Source organism: Microcaecilia unicolor, unplaced genomic scaffold, assembly GCF_901765095.1.
Source record: "Microcaecilia unicolor unplaced genomic scaffold, aMicUni1.1, whole genome shotgun sequence".
Taxonomy (NCBI): domain Eukaryota; kingdom Metazoa; phylum Chordata; class Amphibia; order Gymnophiona; family Siphonopidae; genus Microcaecilia; species Microcaecilia unicolor.
In genome coordinates, this window is record NW_021963636.1 from 159,853 (window position 1) to 182,568 (window position 22,716).

At 43.2% G+C, this 22,716-nt stretch overlaps 1 protein-coding gene across 1 annotated transcript in view; it reads right to left on the reverse strand.

Moving 5' to 3' along the window:
* The window catches only part of LOC115459531 (ovochymase-1-like), a gene marked incomplete at its 3' end in the record, with an annotated part of 447,639 nt that overhangs the window by 156,716 nt on the left and 268,207 nt on the right, over positions 1 to 22,716 (reverse strand). The window contains 1 exon segment of the mRNA XM_030189343.1: positions 16,742 to 16,875. Within this exon segment, the coding sequence (XP_030045203.1) occupies positions 16,742 to 16,875 (134 nt within the window).

Here is a 22,716-nt window from a genome sequence, read left to right on the forward strand (position 1 = left end):
TAAAGGAATGTAGGGGAAAATCCACTATTCCTGGGACAAGTAGTACAAAATGCTTTGCTTCGTGGATCTTGTCGGGTGATTGTGACCTGGATTGGCCACTATCAGAGACAGGGTGTTGGGCTAGATGGACCTTTGGTCTGTCCCAGTGTGGTGATGCTTATGTCTTATCTTGAAAACTGATCCAGGTGGAATAACTTCTGTCTGGTCGGCCTCCCGGAGTCGGAGGCGAAGGAGCTGATCTGGTTCTTGGAGGCCTGGTTCCAGTGGGACCTCCAGCTGCCAATGCACCATGGCCCTGAGTCAAGAAGGCACACAGACTGGGACAGCGCCAGATGACCAACACCCAGCCAAGAGTGTTTATTTTCTGGGTCCTCAATTACGTCCATAAAGTGGCCCTTTGATTTGAAGTAATATACTTGTCTCCACCAAGAGCAATATAGGATTGGCTGTTTGCTGCCGGTGGAACGCCCTGGGGGGCGGAGCCAGATACATCATTCTTTAAATAGATATTTTATTGAATCAGAAAAACGCCAGCGCCATCTTGGCTAACTAAATGCTTTTGCTGAGCTGACGCTGGAGAGAACACGGGGTTTTTTTTTAGGAGAAGATGTTCTGGACATAGGTTTAGAGCCGCAGTCCGGAAAGAGTATTAATTATGTGATTTATATATTTCAGGGGAATGTCCTTGAGAGAAAATTTATGGACCTTCATAGGCTCGGACATTCTTGCACCTCTGACTTCCAAACGCAACTGTTAGCGATTTAGGCATTAGCTTAACGAGCTTATTCATCAGAGGGCTAAAAAGTCTGTGATTTATTATCGGTATCAATTATACAAAGATGGGGACAAGAGTGGGCGGCTATTAGCACACTTGGCGAGACCCCCCCCCCCCCAGCAACATCATCTAAAGTATTGTCATTGCATGAGAACTGAAGACTTATGATCCATGATACTCAGAGCATCACCAATGCTTTTACCTGCTTTTATCAGACCTTGGGGAAGCCAACCAGGGCTTGGACCCAATGTCTGTCTCTCTCTCTCTCAAATATTGACATGCCATCCCTTAACACAATCTCAAATTGATTCCCTTAACTGTACTGTTGGAGAAGATGAGGTAAGTTGAACTATGGGCCATAGTTCCCGGTTTAAAGCACCAGGCCTGGATTAGTACATAAGTAATGCCACACTGGGAAAACACCACGGGTCCATCGAGCCCAGCATTCTGTCCATGACAGCAGCCAATCCAGGCCAAGGGCACCTGGCAAGCTTCCTAAAGGTACAAACATTCTATACATGTTATTCCTGGAATTGTGGATTTTTCCCAAGTCCATTTAGTAGTGGTTTATGGACTTGTCCTTTAGGAAACCATCTAACCCCTTTATAAACTCCACTAAGCTAACCGCCTTCACCACATTCTCCGGCAACGAACCACAGTTTAATTATGCGTTGGGTGAAGAAACATTTTCTCCGATTTGTTTTAAATTTACTACACTGTAGTTTCATCGCATGCTCCCTAGTCCTAGTATTTTTGGAAAGTGTGAACAGACGCTTCACATCCACCTGTTCCACTCCACTCATTATTTTATATACCTCTATCATGTCTCCCCTCAGCTGTCTCTTCTCCAAGCTGTAAAGCCCTAGCCTCCTTAGTCTTTCTTCATAAGGAAGTCGTCCCATCCCCGCTATCATTTTAGTTGCCCTTCGCTGCACCTTTTCCAATTCTACTACATCTTTCTTGAGATGCGGTGACCAGAATTGAACACAATACTCAAGGTGCGGTCGCACCATGGAGTGATACAATGGCATTATAACATCCTCACACCTGTTTTCCATACCTTTCCTAATAATACCCAACATTCTATTTGCTTTCCTAGCCGCAGCAGCACACTGAGCAGAAGGTTTCAGTGTATTATCGACGACGACACCCTTGGTCCGTAACTCCTAACATGGAACCTTGCATGACGTAGCTATAATGTGGGTTCTTTTTTCCCACATGCATCACCTTGCACTTTCTCACATTAAACGTCATCTGCCATTTAGTCACCCAGTCTTGTAAGGTCCTTCTGTAATTTTTCACAATCCTGTCGCGAGTTAACGACTTTGAATAACTTTGTGTCATCAGCAAATTTAACTACCTCGCTAGTTACTCCCATCTCTAAATCATTTATAAATATATTAAAAAGCAGCGGTCCTAGCACAGACCCCCGAGGAACCCCACTAACTACCCTTCTCCATTGAGAATACTACTCATTTAACTCCACTCTGTTTCCTATCCTTCAACCAGATTTTAATCCTCCAATTTCCTCTGTAGCCTTTCATGAGGTATCTTGTCAAACGCCTTTTGAAAATCCAGATACACAATATCAAGTGGCTCCCCTTTGTCCATGTTTGTTTACTCTTTCAAAGAATTGAAGTAAATTGGTCAGGCAAGATTTCCCCACACTAAAGCTGTGCTGACTTGGTCTCAGTAATCCATGTCCTCGGATGTGCTCTGTAATTTTGTTTTTGACAATAGCCTCTACCATTTTCCCCGGCACCGACGTCAGACTCACTGGTCTATAGTTTCCTGGATCTCCCCTTAAAAATCGGTGGCCACCCTCCAATCTTCCGGTACCACGTTCGATTTTAAGGATAAATTGCATATCACTAACAGGAGCTCCGCAAGCTCATTTTTCAGTTCTATCAGTACTCTAGGATGAATACAATCCGGTCCAGGAGATTTGCTACTCTTCAGTTTGCTGAACTGCCCCATTACGTCCTCCAGGTTTACCGTGAAGTAAGTTTCTCTGACTCATCCGCTTGAAATACCATTTCCGACACCGGTATCCCACCCAAATCTTCCTCGGTGAAGCCGAAGCAAAGAATTCATTCAATGTCTCCGCTACATCTTTATCTTTCTTGATTGCCCCTTTTACCCCTCGGTCATCCAGCGGCCCAACCGATTCTTTTGCTGGCTTCCTGCTTTTAATATACCGAAAAAATGTTTTGCTTTTTTTTTTTTTTGCCTCTAATGCTATCTTTTTTTCGTAATCCCTCTTAGCCTTCTTTATCTGTGCCTTGCATTTGCTTTGACACTCCTTATGCTGCTTCTTGTTATTTTCAGACGGTTCCTCCTTCCATTTTCTGAAGGCATGTCTTTTAGCCCTAATAGCTTCCTTCACCTCACTTTTCAACCACGCCGGCTGTCTTTGGACTTCCGTCTTTCTTTTCTAATTCGCGATATGTTTGGCCTGGACCTCCAGGATGGTATTTTTGAACAGTGTTCATGACTGTTGTACAGTTTTTACCCTCTCAGTTGCCCCCCTAAGTTTTATTTTAACTGTTCTTCTCATTTTATCATAGTTTCCTTTTTTTAAAGTTAAATGCTAACGTATTTGACTTCCTGTGTGTAGTTACTTCAAGGTTGATATCAAAACTGATCATATTATGATCACTGTTATCAAGCGGCCCCAGTACCATAACGTCCATCACCAGATCATGCGCTCCACTAAGGACCAAGTCTAGAATTTTTCCTTCTCTCGTCGGCTCCTGCACCAGCTACTCCATAAAGCTGTCCTTGATTTCATCAAGGAATTATACCTCTCTAGCATGTCCCAATGTTACATTTAACCAGTCTATATTTGGATAATTGAAGTCACCCATTATTATCACATTGCCCATTTTGTTTGCGTCTCTGATTTCTTTTATCATTTCTGCATCTACCTGCTCATCCTAGCGAGGCAGACGGTAGTACACTCCTATCACCGTCCTTTTCCCTTTTATACATGGAATTTCAACCCACAATGATTCAAAGGTGTGATTTGTGTCCTGCTGAATTTGTAATCTGAGTCAAGGCTCTCGTTAATATACAATGCTACCCCTCCACCAGTCCGGTCCACCCTATCACCACGATATACTTTGTACCTTGGTATGACAGTGTCCCACTGGTTATCCTCCTTCCACCAGATCTCAGTAATGCCTATTATATCCAATTTTTCATTTAGTGCAATATATTCCAACTCTCCCATCTTATTTCTTAGACTCCTAGCATTTGCATATAGACATGTCAGAGTATGTTTGTTGTTCCTATTTGCATGATGCTTAGTACTTGAAACTATTGATTTGCCATCTTTTGTCTGATCTTTAGTTGTATTTAAGGGCACCTGGCCTACCACGGTCTGTTGTGCAACCTCACTATCCAGAAACTCTATCTTCCCTGTTTGTGAGGTATCCTTGCAAGATACCTTAACCCGAACCATGCACTTTTGAGCGACTGTCGGCCTTCCCCCCATTTCTAGTTTAAAAGCTGCTCTATCTCCTTTTTAAATACCGATGCCAGCAGCCTCGTCCAACCCTGGTTAAGGTGGAGCCCATCCTTTCAGAATAGGCTCCCCCTTCCCCAGAATGTTGCCCAGTTCCTAACAAATCTAAAACCCTCCTCCCTGCACCATCGTCTCATACACGCATTGAGACTCCGGAGCTCTGCCTGTCTCTTTGGCCCTATGCGTGGAACAGGTAGCATTTCAGAAAATGCTACCCTAGAGGATCTGGATTTGAGCTTTCTACCTAAATTTGGCTTCCAGAACCTCTCTCCCACATTTTTCTAGGTCATTGGTACCCACATATACCAAGATAGCCGACTCCTCCCCAGCACTATCTAAAATCCTATCTAGGTGATGCGTGAGGTCCACCACCTTCACACCAGGCAAGTTACCAGGCGATCCTCACGTCCACCAGCCACCCAGCTATCTATATGCCTAATGATCGAATTACCAACCACAACAGCTGTCCTAACCTTTCCCTCCCGGGCAGCACTAGGAGACATATCCTCGGTGCGAGAAGATAGTACATCCCCTGGTGGGCAGGTCCTGGCTACAGGAGTACTTCCTACTTCACCTGGGTGATGTTCTCCTTCTAGGAGACCTAACTCCTCCAAGGTAGCACATGGGCTACCAGACTGGAGGTAGGACTTCTCTACAACATCCCTGTAGGTCTCCTCTATGTACCTCTCTGCCTTCCTCAGCTCCACCAAGTCTGCTACTCTAGCCTCAAGAGAATGGACACGCTCTCTAAGAGCTAGGAGCTCTTTGCATCGGGCACACAAATATGACATCTCACTAACTAGGAGATAATCATAGATGTGACACTCAATGCAAGAGACTGGATAGTACCCCTCTCGCTGCTGGACTGCTGACTGCATCTTAGTGTTTTTGAGTTTTTCAATAATTTAAAACTTGCTACAGTATCAAGGATATTAGCCTAATATAAAAGTGTCTTTTAGTTTATATAGTATATTGTATGATTTATTTAGTGTTTCCTTTTTAGATGGTAATGAAATGTATTTAAAACTCTGTAAGAGCACTCCTTGCTTGTTACCCTAATTACAATAACTAACTGACTATAATTGAAGAGTTGTCCTAGGGGTGGGCGGGAAGACTAAACTAGATCCTGCAGTGCCTGTTAGATTCTAACTGTTAATGCTGTGGTACAAGGCTTTTAAAACTAAGTGGAAAAGACTATGGAGATTAGTTGTTAAAATGTGCTTTTTATATTTTTATTTTGCCTAACACTAACCTACAATTCCTCCTTTAAACCCCAATCTTTAAGTTCCCAAAGCACAAAGCAAAGTAGCGTTCAAGTTCTCTCAGAACTTCTCAGAAGAAAGTTCAGTGGGACCTTTCCTCTTTATATAGTTTTGAATATAAGAGGCCTCTTTTAAACAGGCTCTTTGAAGCTGACTCGGCAACCTATGCAAGTATTCTACTTCCCTACACCTTAATTACCTCTCCAGCAGCCAAGGAACAGAAAATAGCTGCCTTTTAGAACAAGAGTTTTTGGCTGTTTAGTTTCTACTTCTAGAAAAAAGTTTCAGTTTAAAACTATGGGAAAAGGGTTTGTACACTATCAGGCTCATTTTCAAAGCACTTAGCCTCCCAAAGTTCCATAGAAACCTATGGAACTTAGCCTCCCAAAGTGCTTTGAAAATATGCTTCTATGGCAACTAGTTAATGATGCTTGCTTTTCTCTCTCTCTCTCTTTTTATTCCCCCTTAATACTAAACTAGATCCTAGATGGCTACAGAGAAGAGTTTTATAAACTCCTAGCTCCGGATATAGTCCAACTCCTTACACAAGTACATTAGTATTGCCATACTGGGAAAGACCAAAGGTCCATCGAACCCAGCATCCTGTTTCCAACAGTGGCCAATCCAGGTCACAAATCCACGGCAAGATCCCAAAAATGTACAAAACATTTTATACTGCTTATCCCAGAAATAGTGGATTTTCCCCAAGTCCATTTAATAACGGTCTATGGACTTGTCCTTTAGGAAGCCGTCCAAACCTTTTTTAAACTCTGCTAAGCTAATCGCCTTTACCACATTCTCTGGCAACGAATTCCAGAGTTTAATTACACGTTGAGTGAAGAAAAATTTTCTCCGATTCGTTTTAAATTTACTACATTGTAGCTTCATCGCATGCCCCCTAGTCCTAGCATTTTTGGAAAGCGTGAACAGACGCTTCACATCTACCCGTTCAACTCTACTCATTATTTTATAGACCTCTATTACAGTGGCGTACCAAGGGGTGGGCGGTGGGGGCGGTCCGCCTGTTGGCTCTTCATTTTCATGCTCTCTTTGCCCCGGAACAGGTTACTTCCTGTTCCGGTGCAGAGGGAGCATGAAAACGAAGAGCCGGCAGGCGCGCGCGGCACCCCCCCACCCCAGCGGCATGCACCCGGGAGGGGGGTTATTTCACCGGGAGGGCACTGCACCCAGGGGGCGGGGCGCATTGGCGATCCGCCCCAGGTGTCAGCCCCCCTAGGAACGTCACTGCTCTATTATATCTCCCCTCAGCCACCTTTTCTCCAAGCTGAAGAGCCCTAGCCGCTTTAGCCTTTCCTCTTAGGGAAGTCGTCCCATCCCCTTTATTATTTTCATTGCCCTTCTCTGCATCTTTTCTAATTCCACTATATCTTTTTTGAGATGCGGCAACCAAAATTGAACACAATATTCGAGGTGCAGTCGCACCATGGAGCGATACAAAGGCATTATAACATCCTCATTTTTGTTTTCCATTCCTTTCCTAATAATACCGAACATTCTATTTGCTTTCTTAGCCGCATCAGCACACTGAGCAGAAGGTTTCAACATATCATCAACGAAGACACCTAGATCCCTTTCTTGGTCGGTGACTCCTAATGTGGAACCTTGCATGACGTACCTATAATTCAGGTTCCTCTTTCCCACATGCATCACCTTGCACTTGCTCACATTAAACGTCATCTGCCATTTAGTCGCCCAGTCTCGTAAGGTCCTTCTGTAATTTTTCACAATCCTCCCGCAATTTAACGACTTTGAATAACTTTGTGTCATCAGCAAATTTAATTACGTCACTAGTTACTCCCATCTCTAGGTCATTTATAAATATGTTAAAAAGCAGCGGTCCCAGCACAGAGCCCTGGGGAACCCCACTAACTACCCTTCTTCATTGAGAATACTGACCATTTAACCCTACTCTCGGTTTTCTATCTTTTAACCAGTTTTTAATCCACAATAGAACACTACCTCCTATCCCATGACTCTCCAATTTCCTCTGGAGTCTTTCATGAGGTACTTTGTCAAACGCCTTCTGAAAATCCAGACACACATCAACCGGCTCCCCTTTATCCACATTACAGCCATGTTCAATGAGTTTATTGTATCTAAATGGTTGTCTGACTTCTTGACAATGGTTCATGTAGTACTCCCTAAACCACATAAGGATCCTACCTTGACTGCCTCATATAGGCCTATTTCACTTCCGTGTTTTGAGGTTAAGCTGCTGGCCATGGTGCAGGCCAACCGGTTGGCTAGGGAGCTCCCCTCTTATTGCTTCTCTGCAAGTTGGATTTGTGCGTGGTCGTCATGCAGTGAAAAAGACAGATTTTGGCCTCTTTGGAGGTGGTCCGTGTCAATCACGAGCCAACGCTTATTAGTTTCAACACGGAAAAAGCTTTTGATAGAGTGGCATAGTCTTTTATGTTTAAAGACCTGGAAAGATATGACATCCAGAGTGGGTTCTTTGATGGTGTGTGTGCTTTACCATGCACCTAAGGCTTCCAATTTGATTAATTGTGCAGTCTCCCCTTCCTTTCCTAATGGCAGGGGAATGAGACAGGGCTGTCTGTTGTCCCCAATGTTGTTTGTCCTGACCCTTGATCCTTTGGTTAGGGAAATTTTGGCTAATCCTGAGATCAGAGGCGTATGGGTGGGAGCAGAAGTTTTTAAGATTTCAGCTTTTCATGATGATTTTTTTGGTACATCTAGCTTCCCCCTCCATGTCTCTTATGACACTACTAGAGAGTTTTCAGGAGTATGGGGAGTTTTCAGGGTTCCAGTTGAACATGGATAAATCTGAGGTGTTGCCGACTACTCCAACAATACAAAGAGATTGGGTTGGTCCTTTGTCTTGGACTACAACTAAATTTACATATTTGGGTGTCCAGCTCCCGGTTGACCCTATGGAGCTATATTTAATAAACATTACGTTAAAGCGCTCTGCTAAACAGTTGACAATCTGGAGCTCTTTACCCCCATCTCTTCATGGGAGGATTAGTTTATATCGTATGTCCTTTTTTCCACCTTGGTTAAATGTACTTCAACAGCTTCCTCTTTGGGTTCTGAAGCAGGATATTAAGGCCCTGAGCCAGGTGGTCAGTAAATTCATTTGGAGAGGGCGGAAGCCAAAGGTATGCATGGATTTGCTTTATGGGCCCTGGGCAGTGAGTGGTCTGGGGTTCCCCAGTCTCCACCAGTATAATTTAGCATGTCTCCTTAGGCACCTGAGAGATTGGATATTGGAGACTGAGGATTATACTCCCTGGCTTTTGGAAAGGGGGCTTTTTCATCCACTACACCCTTACTACCATCTACATGCACCATGGACAGCCCTGTCTCCGAATTTGCACAATAAGATTCTACTTAAATATACGAGGGCAGCCTGGCAGGCGTTACTCAGCTATTGGCATAAGACCCCCCATCAATAATGCTCTTTTACCCTTAGAGGGGAATTTGGATTTCACACCTGAAATTCACTCCTCAGTCTTCCAGGAATTGGGTAGACAGGGGTATCTGTGCAGTGCAGATATGCTGAGCAAACTGGCACCCTCAAACTGTACGACAGCACTGTTGGTATGTTGTCCCCACACCCAGGAAATTTCTATGTATATTTACAAATAGCCCACTACATGTCACAGCTTCTACATACCAGGTGTGCTTTGAATATGGTCACCCAATTGCAATCTTTTATTTACATTCATCCAGGTGCTTCATATGTGTGTGTCTTATTTTCATAAATCTCTCACTGCCCTAATGCCTCCAAAATCTTATGTCCTCATTGTGCTAAGATGGAATTTGGAATTGGACTAACATTTAAGGGAGGAGGTTTTAGCTAAAATGATGATACGTCTTATACCACAGATAGTTTATAATGCTGTGTATAGGGAATGCCTTTTTTGGATTTTAACAAGAGCTTATTCCCCCCTCCCCCCGAGACAGGCATTCCATGCCAGGTGTATCCCGTCTCCTCAGTGTAGTGCCGTCTCCTCAGTGTAGTGCCTGTGGGGTGATGGAGAATACCTTATCCTATGCACTTTGAACATGCCCAACCATTCAGGGATATTGACATCAGATGCTCACATTCATACAGAATCTCTTCCCTCTGCCCCCGGATTTTGTTCCCTCCAGCTTTTTGTTAGGGAACCTCTAATATGTTCCCGACCCTTTCGAAAGGGCACCAACATTTTCTCTATGAGGCCTATATAACAGTGGGTGTGAAGTGTGTCTTGTGAACTTGGTGCTCGAGGAATACCATCTTACAAAAAGGGGGAAAAAAACGATTCAGTCAGAGTGTACAAACAACATTACACCACACTAAATTCCAACTTTTATATGCAAATTTCTCTTTATTATAAATATTTATGCCTTATACCAGCTATTAACTTTAAACATTAAACCACTCATTCATCACCTTTCAACCACCACTCACCCTGTATACTAGTTGTCTCAAATATCTTTAGAAGTTTAAATATCAAACCATTATACATGAAAAAAAATCCTGCTTCATATCATTGATGAGGCAGACAGTCCATGGCAATCATGTCCACTGCTGTAATATGCTGTAAAACCGTCATAATGACATCCACTGTGTGGCCTTTTATTAGTCAATTTTCAGCAGCTGATTACGTCGCTCCTCATTGGCGCGTAGGAGCTTTTGCACACAGAAGTTCTCAGCACTGCTGTTTACAAACCGCCACATTGTCCTGTGGCTTTCATTGTACAGGTTTCACAAGTATTGGGTGAATGGGCAAACCCACCACAAGATAGTTACAAACAATTCGATTCCCCAATGCTGGACCGCATTACATTTTTCTTTCTTAAATGCTGGACCGCATTTTGCTTCCCTTCTTCAGGGGGAACCATCCGAACATCTACAATCCACAATAATATAATACCTATTAACCTATAACTCACATCATTACTATAAACAATCTTCACATAACAAAACCTCACTTACTTTAAATGTTATACACGACTGCTTGCCTGAATGGTGCTTATACCGGCAAAGGGCTAAGATCGCTCCACAGGAAATACCTACATGAGCATACGTCCCCAGGGATAAATAATCAAATTACGCCCTGCCCCTTGTTTGCTTAAAGGCACAGTATTTCAAACCCGTTCAACTTCTAAATTAAGACCATGCGGAGCCACAGTGCCCCACATGAAAATATAACGTTGTTCAATAGCTAACAAGCGGGCACTGTCACTGTCTCTACTTAACGGGGGGAGTTGAACCAATACTATACAACGTAACTGATCTACAGAGTGATTGCATTTATTCCAATGAAAGTAGTTAGATGTGCGTTTAAAAGGGCTCTGTATGCCCACCGTCCGTGGTTGTTTCAGCCTGGGCAGAGACCTACCCGTGGCACCATGGCTTGTGTCATTCCCTTTTCTCACAGGGCTAGCAGCATCAGCTCCATTATTCATAGATACTGGCACATTCTCTCTGTTCACCCCGAGTTCAGCGAGCACCCGAAAGTGGCTTATGCCCGTCAAGCCAATATTGGGGAATTATTAAAACGTCCGACAAGACACAATGGGATTGGTAGGCATTCCCCTTGTGGTAAATGTGTTTATTGCTGTTATTCCTGTGACACCAGTACGATCCCTGTTCCTCATACTAATAAGCAGTTTGTGTTGAGAAATATCACTTCATGTAGCAGTGAACGTGTAATATACTGCATCAGGTGCCCGTGTGATTTATATTACATTGGGCACACAAAAAGGCAGCTTAAGAACAGGTTGGCTGAACATATCAGCAACCTACGTCTCAACAAACAAGTGAATCCTCTGGTGGATCATTGGAATAAATGCAATCACTCTGTAGCCCTTTGCTGGTATGAGCACCATTCAGGCAAGCAGTCGTATATAACATTTAAAGTAAGTGAGGTTTTGTTATGTGAAGATTGTTTATAATAATGATGTGAGTTATAGGTTAATAGGTATTATATTATTGTGGTTTGTAGATGTTTGGGTGGTTCCCCCTGAAGGGAAGCAAAATGCGGTCCAGCGTGTAAGAAAGAAAAATGTAATGCGGTCCAGCATTGGGGAATCGAATTGTTTTTAACTACTTTGTGGTGGGTTTGCTCATTCACCCAATACTTGTGAAACCTGTACAATGAAAGCCACAGGACAATGTGGCGGTCTGTAAACAGCAATGCTGACAACTTCTGTGTGCAACAGCTCCTACGTGCCAACGAGGAGCGACGTAATCAGCTGCTGAAAATTGACTAATAAAAGGCCACACAGTGGACGTCGTTATGACAGTTTTACAGCATATTACAGCAGTGGACATGATTGATTGCCATGGACTGTCTGCCTCATCAATGATATGAAGCAGGATTTTTTTCATGTATAATGGTTTGATATTTAAACTTCTAAAGATATTTTAGACAACTAGTATACAGGGTGAGTGGTGGTTGAAAGGTGATGAATGAGTGGTTTAATGTTTAACGTTAATAGCTGGTATAAGGCATAAATATTTATAATAAAGAGAAATTTGCATATAAAAGTTGGAGTTTAGTGTGGTGTAAGCTCGAGGGATACCCCCAATTTGTGGCATTGGCATAGAGCTGTCCATTTAACCTGGGAGGCTCGTTCTGCCTGTCTCACAGTGAAAAACATAGAAAATGATTTTGGTTTGTTTGGGATCCTTTTGTACAGAACCTCTCTCCTTGAGCGCGAAGCCTGCTCCTTAATACCCTACTTCTGTGACACTTGGTGGTGTTCTTATTTTCCCCAGTTTTGCTCTACCTCTAATTTATTCTCATAGGGGAGAGAGGTGGGATGCATCCTGATGGGTGGGGGGCTGCTGGGAATGCTCCTTATCTTTCTGTGGGATGGTGAGAGTCGGAGAAAAGAACTCTTGCTTCCACTTTATAGTTGTTGGAGGGAGATTCCTCGGGGGTAGGGTTGGGAATTGGGGTCTTTTTGGTGGATGGGAGGGGGGTAATTTTCTTATTCATTCTGCTGATGATACCTCTTTAGCCATTTGGTGTTTGCTTGTTTCTTCAATGTTCAGGTTGTCATCACTAATAGATGCTTCAAACTGGAATAGGGGGTAGGGAGGGGGGATAAAAATGTAAAAAAATGTGATGGTTTGTAAGATACTCTCTTTTTCTTTATGTTCTGCTACTGGATTCTTTGTATATTCCTATTGTTGGACTCATCATCAATAAAAGCTGTGTTCAAGGTGTGGTCAGTGGAGCAACCGAGGCATTTTGATATTTTATTCACTATTCTTTTCCTAATCCAATAGATATTTACATTGTTTGCTTCAGAGGACGCCACCACATCCTCCAGCAACAGCGGTTAGCATATCTGGTTTTAAAAAAGTTTTGGGCAAGTTCCTGGAGAAAAGTCCATAGTCTTATCGAGATAGACATGGAGGGAAACCACGGCTTGCCCTGGGATTGGTAGCATGGAACGTTGCTACAATTTGGGTTTCTGCCTGGATTGGCCACTGTTGGAAGCAAGATACTGGGCTATATAGGCTACTGGTCTAACCCAGTATGGCTATTCTTCTGTTCTTATGATTTCATTTGAGTTCTGTACTCTGGGGTGTATACCATATAATCCACATTTGCTACTTTTTATGGAGCTGCTCAGAGGGCCCTGTGAGCTCTACCATTACCTTTGGCCGAATACCTCAAGCTTACCACTGAGCTCAGAGACAATTAAACTAACCTCATCTCCAACATTCTGAACTATGGAGAGGAATGGAAACAAATGATTTTGAGACCCAGTAACCAAACAGATGGTATATAAGTTACTTTTTTAACCCAATTTGGGGTATAGAAAATGTGGTGTTCAAGTTAACAAGATTGAATATGTAAATTTATAGTATTATAAAAGTTACACATATAAGTGCGAGTCTCAGACTCCACGTATGTACACCTACCTGTAAAATATATTTATAAAATAGTACTTAGGCAGATTTGGGGCATTTACACAGATGTGCACATTCACATGTATGCCATTATTCTAATCATACAGCAACACAAAAGAGGATCTTCAAGTCTGCAGTTTTCACAAATGCAAAACACCGAAGCTAGGAGTCCTGAAGTTGCTTTATTGAAATAGTTCCAATATTCTTTATTTAAAAAGTCCTGATGTGGCCACATTTCGCCAAAATAGCTGCATGAGTATAATACCCCTGATGCAGCCATTTTGGTGAAACGTGGCCACATCGAGACTTGGGACTATTTCAACAAATAGTCTTCTGAACTACTAGTCTGATTTGGTGTTTTGCATTATTCTAACATATACATTTGTAAATTGGCACAAATGTTAGCACAGTTTATAGAATTACTCTCACAGAGATCATTTAGCATGCAACCTAAACATTGACATAATCATTAACAGCTTTACACATGTTCAAGCATGCATTTGTATAATAAATCAATATGCAGATGAAGGCAATATATGCAAACAGGCCAAGTTCATTTGTTCTTGTTCACTGAACGCTGATAAATTGGTTCCTCACTAAAATCCTCATTAGGAATCTGCAATAATAGTTTTCCTTCTCTTGGGCCAAATGACACTGCTGTGGGACACACTTTACAGTCACCACCTACAGCACACCTCCAAATTTCACCTGCAAAAGGTTAAGCACCTTTTACCAGCACAGCTACTACATTGCAAGGTTGAGTTGGATCCCCTTTCCCTGGGTAACTAACCCTTACACTATGAAGCATTTAGCGCCGGAAACTGAGATTTCTACAGTGTACTTATAATAAAAGGCTAACATTGCTTTTAGCATGTGCATGCTGTAGGGGTATTTTCCTGCTATCTCATCTTTGCTGGTCAGAAGCCTGGTAAGCCGGAATCATCTTTTGCTGAGCTACTATGGATTCTACAGCCTGTGGCCTGAAACCATCAGAAACCAGCTTTATACAAAAGAAAAGTACTTCTTGGCATAGCTGTGCTGCTGACTTCATCAAGGACATATGTCTGCATGCACTGGCCGTCCACTTTGGCTCCTGGGAGCATGCAGAGGAGTGAACTTCTCAGGAACAGGTCTCCAGTAACTAGTTTATGGCGCTTGTTATAGTCAGGCTCACGACTGATAAGTTATTCAAGCTGGACGCTCGCAAGGCCTCCATCATGACCATGGGTGATCTGTTGGACAGAGATATCTGGTTGGTGATTGAGAGCAGGGCCAAGGATGGAGGATGGAGAAATCAGAAGGGAAGATTTGCCTGGTATATGTTCTCTCTCAGAGGAGTTAGAGACTGACTTTTGGCCTGAACACCAGTGGCCCTTTTACTAAGCTGTGAAAGCGTCTACGCACGCCCAAATCGAGTTACCACCTGACTACCAATTGGCTCTTGTGGCAATTTCATTTTTTGTGTGTGTCCGATATGCGCAACTGAAAAATATTTTCTCTTTCTAGATGCGCACCAAGTGGCATTTGAAGCACGTAGGTCAGAGAGAGAGAGAGAGAGAGAGAGAGAGAGAGAGAGAGAGAGAGAGAGAGAAGGCCTGGTGCAAAGAAAAGCTACGAGAATGGTATGGGATTTGCATTACAAGACGTATGAGGAGAGACTTGCTGAACTAAACATGTATACTCTGGAGGAAAGGAGAAACAGGGGTGATATGATATAGACGTTCAAATATCTGAAAGGTATTAATCCGCAAACGAACCTTTTCCGGAGATGGGAAGATGGTAGAACGAGAGGACATGAAATTAGATTGAAGGGGGGCAGACTCAAGAAAAATGTCAGGAAGTATTTTTTCACGGAGAGAGTAGAGGATGCTTGGAATGCCCTCCCACGGGAGGTGGTGGAAATGAAAACGGTAACGGAATTCAAACGTGCGTGGGATAAGCATAAAGGAATCCTGTGCCGAAGGAATGGATCCTCAGGAGCTTAGTCAAGATCGGGAGGCGGGGCTGGTGGTTGGGAAGCGGGGATAGTGCTGGGCAGACTTATACGGTCTGTGCCAGAGCCGGTGGTGGGAAGCGGGACTGGTGGTTGGGAGGCAGGGATAGTGCTGGACAGACTTGTACGGTCTGTGCCAGAGCCAGTGGTTGGGAGGTGAGGATAGTGCTGGTCAGACTTATACGGTCTGTGCCAGAGCCGGTGGTTGGGAGGAGGGGCTGGTGGTTGGGAGGCGGGGATAGTGCTGGGCAGACTTATACAGTCTGTGCCCTGAAGAGCACAGGTACAAATCAAAGTAGGGTATACACAAAAAGCAGCAAATATGAGTTATCTTGTTGGGCAGACTGGATGGACTGTGCAGGTCTTTTTCTGCCATCATCTAATATGTTATGTTACTATGTATGTTTACAGGCGCGCTAAAAAATTGATCAGTGTGCTCCTGAAACCCGCACCTACACTTGCAGTAGCAAGCCATTTTTCAGCGTGCCTTTGTTAAAGGACCCCTGAATTCCTTGTGATTAAAAGCTGACAAGGTCAGTTCAGTTGCGGCTCTGTGGATTCCCCAAATACTATGTAACTGGTGCACTGAGCAAAGACCTTGGACTTTATTCCTGAGCAGAGGATAGACTCGCAGGTATTCTGCTGGAGTCTAAAAAGGAGGAATCCAATTCATTGCTGGAAGTCTGGAACCTACAAATTGCAAAGGGTGAGAGAAGCAGGATTTTCCTTCCTATAGTTCAGGGGTAGCTAGTTTATGGTGGTTGCCTATCACTGATTGGTTATAACAGGACCTGTAGTCTTGAGCCTTCTTTTGCTGCTAAGTGTGTAATCTTCTCAGGATATTTTATAGGTGTGTAATTCCTCATAATCTTCTTAGGATATTATAGTGGTGTTATATATCTATATAGGTATTCAGTATTTTTGTAGTGCACAAGTATATTTTTGTAACTAGCTTTGCATTTTGCCATATTATTTTTTAAAGTTATAATAAATAATATATTTCCATTTTGGCATTATTCCTTTCATTGGTGCAGCCTGTCAGCTGAGCTTAGGGCCACCTAAGAGGTACTGTCATGCTCCTAGCAAACGAGTCCAGAGTAATTACTGTGTAACTGATTTTCTGCCTAAGTACCTCTACAATGCTCTGCTTATTAATTTAGTGACTGGTATGCCAAACCATTTTTGCACACATTCAAAAATTTAGTACATCCCTACCCATTATTTTCACTGAAGTATTAGTTAAATCAACCTAGCTTTCCAAAATACTGAAGTTGATACATACAGATTAGTTGTCCCATTTTTGAGTAAACCGATAGGTAGTCATAATCACAGCTGACATGTTTCTCCATGTCTAATCTAGAAAATTGCATCCGTATGATCTTATCTTCTGGGACAGTTATGTTCCACATGCACAAGCTGCAGGGTAAAAACAAGAAAAAACATTCCATGTCAGGTGTTCTCTCAGATATGAGGTAAAGCAAAGATGAGGAAACCTGGCTCTTGTAGCAAGACCATAAAGCCACTCCAAACTCTTTGTTAGGTTAACTATGCCCAATATTTCAAAATGACCTCTGTACAGTCAAAAGTACAGTAGCCATAGAAATACTGAGGCAGATGTAATTGTATTGCAGATAGGATTCCAAGAATTTGCCAACATTCAATATACACTCAAAAGCTAGTGTTTCAGTCACCAATGGTCAGTGTTGACATCTAGCTAATATCTAGCTCAATGCATCATTAATCATAATGATTTCAACCCATTAGTGCCCACTGTTCCCATATGGGAACAAATCAATTTGTTCCCATATGGCTTCTTATGGGAACATTGGGCACTAGTGGGTTAAGATACATGCTTGCTTCTCAGAAAAGCAAGCGCACAATCCTACCTGAATGAATAGAGTTAGCACAATGGTTTGACCAAAAACATCTTTCGGAGATTTTATCAATGATAGGCATAGGTCCAACAGACTAATTGCAGCAGACAACGTAGCCCTTATCCAACATTGCTTCAGTAAACAGGGTAAAACCTTCCCCACAAAACCTGTTCCATGACAAAACAACAGATTATTAGCAAACTTCTGAGCCAAACACTACTCAGGGTCTGACTTAAAGAACTAGGTGGTAAACCTGTGGAATGCCAACACTATCAAAACAGCTTTTTTGGAGAGTTCATAGCATATCACATATTTGCATAATTATTATCCAGGCAAAGAGTCCATCTCACTGTATGCTGACAAAAGTAAAATGATTTTACTTATCAAGTGGGAATGCTTAGGCCACCATATTTCTATCTGCCAGCCACCTTTTAGGGTGAGGAGCGAGCACAGAGGAGAAACCTAACTATTAAAACAGTGGGATGAGAACCAGGGGAACCAGGTTCAAATTCCATTGCAGCTCCTTCTGATCTTGGGCAAGTCACTTAAACTTCCATTGCCTCAGGTACAAAAACCATGAGACTTCCAAGGACTGAAAAATGAGTATTTTATCTGAATTTACTCCACTTTATATATTAATTTATTGCATTTGTATCCCACATTTTCCCACGTATTTGCAGGCTCAATGTGGCTTACAAAGACCTATTATGGCATCACCATTCCAGGGTAACAGATACAATGGTGTTACAACATGATCAAGGATGAGAAAAAAAAGATCTAAGCGGTCAATTATAGAAAGATGACTTTCCGAATAAGGTGAAGTGGTGAAGTGTTATAATTAAGCTATGAATTCTCGTTGTAGGCCTTGTTGAAGAGATAGGTTTTCAGAGATTTGCGAAAGTTAGTTATATCGGTAATCGTTTTCAAGTCAGTTGGTAGTGCATTCCACAGCTGCGTGCTCATGTAAGAGAAGCTAGCCGCATGTGTTAACTTGTATTTTAATCCTTTACAGTTGGGGAAATGTAGATTAAGGAATTTGTGGGCTGATCTTTTAGCATTTCTGGGAGGCAGGTCCACAAGGTCTAGCATGTAGGTCGGGGCATCTCCGTGGATGATTTTGTGAACAATCGTGCAGATCTTGAACGCGATACATTCTTTAAGTGGGAGCCAATGAAGTTTCTCTCTCAGGGGTTTTGCGCTTTCATATTTTGTTTTTCCAAATACGAGTCTGGCTGCGGTATTTTGGGCTGTTTGAAGTTTCTTGATAGTCTGTTCTTTGCAGCCAGCGTACAGTGCGTTGCAGTAGTCCAGGTGACTTAGCACCATTGACTGTACCAGGTTACGGAAAATAGATCTCGGGAAGAAAGGTTTTACTCTTTTGAGTTTCCACATGGAGTGGAACATCTTTTTCGTTGTATTCTTCATGTGGGTTTTGAGTGTGAGATTTCGATCAATGGTAACTCCAAGAATTTTCAGATTGTTTGAGACGGGAAGAGAAAAATTTGGTGTGGTTATGGTGGTGAAGTTACTTGTGTTATGTTGTGAGGTGAATATAAGGCATTGTGTTTTTTCTGCATTGAGTTTTAGCAGGAATGCATCAGCCCAGGAGTGCATGATTTGGAGGCTTTGATTGATCTCATTGGTGATTTCCTTTAGATCATGTTTGAACAGGATATAAATCGTGACATTGTCTGCATATATGTAGGGGTTGAGGTTTTGATTGGCTAGTAGCTTGGCTAAGGGTATCATCATTAGGTTGAAGAGGGTTGGTGAGAGGGGGGAATCCTTGGGGGACTCCACATTCAGGTGTCCATGGGGCTGATATATCCGTGTTCGCTATTACTTGGTAAGATCTTGTGGTCAGGAATCCCCTGAACCAGTTAAGAACGTTACCTCCAACTCCAAAGTATTCTAGAATATGTAGTAATATTTCATGGTTGACCATGTCGAAGGCACTGGACATGTCAAATTGTAGGAGGAGTATGTTGTTGCCAGTTGCAATTGTTTGTTTAAATGCGTTCATTAAAGTCACTAGTACTGTTTCAGTGCTGTGGTTCGAATGAAATCCTGATTGGGACTCGTGCAGAATTGAGTGTTTATTTAGGTAGTCCGTGAGTTGTTTTGTCACTACGCCTTCCATGAGTTTGGTTATTAGTGGGATAGATGCTACTGGGCGATAATTGGTTAGGTCCTTTGTACTTTTCTTTGCATCTTTGGGTAAAGGGGTAAGTAGAATGTTTCCTTTATCCTTAGGGGCCATTTTGTAGCATGTAGTTTAGGTGCTTTGTGAGGTCTATTTTGAGTTACTGAGGGGCAGATCTTATAAGGCTAATAGGCGCCTGGTATAAGAGGCTTAAGTGTAGCAAGGGTGCGGTGGTGGGGGCGGACCGCCCCGGGTGCAGCTCATGAGGGAGTGCTGCCTTGAACAGCTCCATCCCTCCCCCCCCGACTGGTGCATGTGGACCGTGCAATGCTGCTGTCTTTACCCCCCCCCCGGTGCGGGGCTGTCCTTCTCTCCCCCCCCCATCCCCCAACTAGTGAGGTATCGCTCTCCCCCTCCGCTTCTGTTACGTCTTTCAACTTCGAGGCTTCTGGTAGCAGCAATGATGTAAGTGCTGTTTTCTGCCTGCCCTGGAAGCACTCTCTGGACAGCGTCCCTCCTACATGGGAAGCTGTACAGAGAGTGCTTCTGGGGCAGGCTGAAAGCAGCGCTTACATCATTGCTGCTGCTGCTACCGGAAGACTCGAAGTTGAAAGACGTGACAGGAGCAGAGGGGAAGAGCGATACTGCACTAGTCTGGGGGGGGGGGGGGGGGGAAGCGATGCCAGCCAGCTGCCAGACGAAAAGGAAAGGGGGGGTGGAGAGAGGAGGATGTGATGCCACATCTAAGGGGAAGAAGGAGGAAGGAAAGCAATGGCAGGGCATGGGAATGGGAAAAGGGGGGTGGAGAAAGGAGTGAGAGTGATGGTAGTCTACATCTAAGAGAAGCAAGAAGGGGAGGGAAGAGAAAGGTGGGATGCATGAAGGAGAGGAGAGAGGCATGAGGACACTGGAGGAGAGAGAGAGAAAATGGAAAAGTGCAGGGGAGAGCCAGAGAGAGATGGGGAGAGAAAGAGGGGACATGGAAGAGAGCAGGGGAGAGCCAGAGAGAGATAGGGAGAGAAAGAGGGGCCATGGAAAAGAGCAGGGGAGAGCCAGAGAGAAGATGCTGGATGGAAGAGGGGTACAGAGAGAGATTAGTGGAAAGATTGGAGAGAAAGAGGGGACATGGGCAGGAGAGAGAGAGAGAAGCTGCTGGGGAGAAACTGGGGGAGACCCTAGCTGTCAGACGGAGAAATGCTGAATGAAAGGAGGGAGAAAGAGGGAAAATGCTGGAAGGAGGGGGCAGAAAGAGGGAAGACATTGAAGATAAGGGTAGGGAGGGAAAGAAAGAGGAAAGACACGAAGGATGGGGATAGAGATGACATGCTGAATGGAAAAGGGTCGAGAGAGAGAGAGCTGTTTAGAAGAAGGGGAGATAGAGGGAGACAATGGATGGAAGGAGAGGGAGACAATAGGCGGAAGGATTGGGAGAGGGTAATGGGTAGAAGGATGGAGAGAGAAAGATGGATGACACTGGATGGAAGGGTAGAAGAGAAAGAGGGAAGGTGCTGGACATGGATGGATGGAGGGGAGGGAAGAGAGGAGAAATCTGGACATGGATGGAGGGAAGGAAAGACAAAGGAAAGATGCACACGGATGGAGTGGAAGGGAGAGAGGAGAAATGCTGGACATGGATGGAGGGGAGGGAAGACAGAGGAAGTACATGCACATGGATGGAGGGGAGGGAAGAAATGCTGGATATGGATGGAGAGGAAATTGCTGAATTTAAGGGCTGGATTGGAACACTTTGAGGGCAGATGCTGAAACTGGAGAAAGGATAGGGACAGGGCTACAGATGGTAGACAGGACGCATAAGGACACAGGAGGATGGTGGACATGTTGAGAGAAAAAATATCAAATGGAAAGACGATACTGGGACCAAAGCGAATAGAAAAACTAAATGATCAGACAACAAAGGTAGAAAAAAAAGTATTTTATTCAGAATTTATTAACTGGAATATGTCAGCTTTTGGAAATGTGCATCTGCAATATTTTGCAGGCAAGTTTCAATTTTTTCTAGTATTGCTGCATGCTGAGTCTGACTTCTTGAAGTAACTTTCCAGTTTTGCCTTCATATCTGTTGTGTCATGTGTTTTTCATGTGTAATCAAGGTGCAGTATTCTACTAGTGTGTAGTATTTACAGCCCTTTTTGCTTTTTTTTTTGTTTTACTGGTGTTTTAGAGCCCGGTGTAATTACAGTGCTGCCTTTCCACACATAAGGTTGTAGCTCATCCTGTCCTTGGAATTAGTGCTGTTATGGTTTGCTAAGGTTATGAGTGTGTTTTTGCACAAGTTTGTGTATAGTGTTTTGCAGTGGAGAAATTGTGTATTGGCCTTACTGAGGTGGCACCAAAACATCAGAAAGGGTTTTAGAGCCTAAATCATGACACACTACCTGTTGAAAGATCCACATATAGTCGTTAGTAAAAGGAGCTCATTGTGAACACTATCCACCCTAAAAGGGTGTTTTGTGGCTCTACATGAGAATTGTGATATTATGATCCCTTGTTTCATATTGTTGACGGTCTGCATTTTCCATATGGGTGGTATATTGGTGTATTAGGGTCTGCCTAGTGTTATGGTACAGTAAGGTTCTGAGTGTGTTTTTGCACAAATTTGTGCATAGTGTTTTACAGTTGAGCGATTGTGGTTAGTATATATGCTTTGAGCAACCACTTTATTCTTTGACATACGATACATATCTAATATCTAAATTTAATAAAAGGTATTGTGACTTATTTTTACTTATTTTTTTCTGTGTTAATTGTGGCTATAAGCTTAGCCCCTGGCTCCACCCCTAACCCCACCCCCTTTAGCCTCCCCAAACAGTTGGGCCACCTTCCGCCTATTCTAATAGGGCAGATATCTAATTTGCATTGCGACTTGGCATATCTTCCAAGCGATTGGGAGATGTCAAATTTGGTCCATGATCGGTCTGCTGGGTGTTCCCCAGGTATTGGGTCTAAACACTCCAGAAGGTTTGCATGATCTGTTGTGTTGATAGGTATATCATGAGTCATAGCTTTATAATTTTCTCTTTGAAGTAGTTCGCAAGATTGGTTGCTGATGGGGTGTCTATGTTGTTAGTAGTAACCGGTGTAGTATTTAGTATTTGTTTACGAGTAGGAAGAGTAGGACGAGTTTGTGTGTGACCTTATATTTTGGTCTGATTTTAGTTTTATAATATGTTCTTTTAGTTTGTCTGATGGTGTATTTGTATTTTCTTTGTAGTTGTTTCC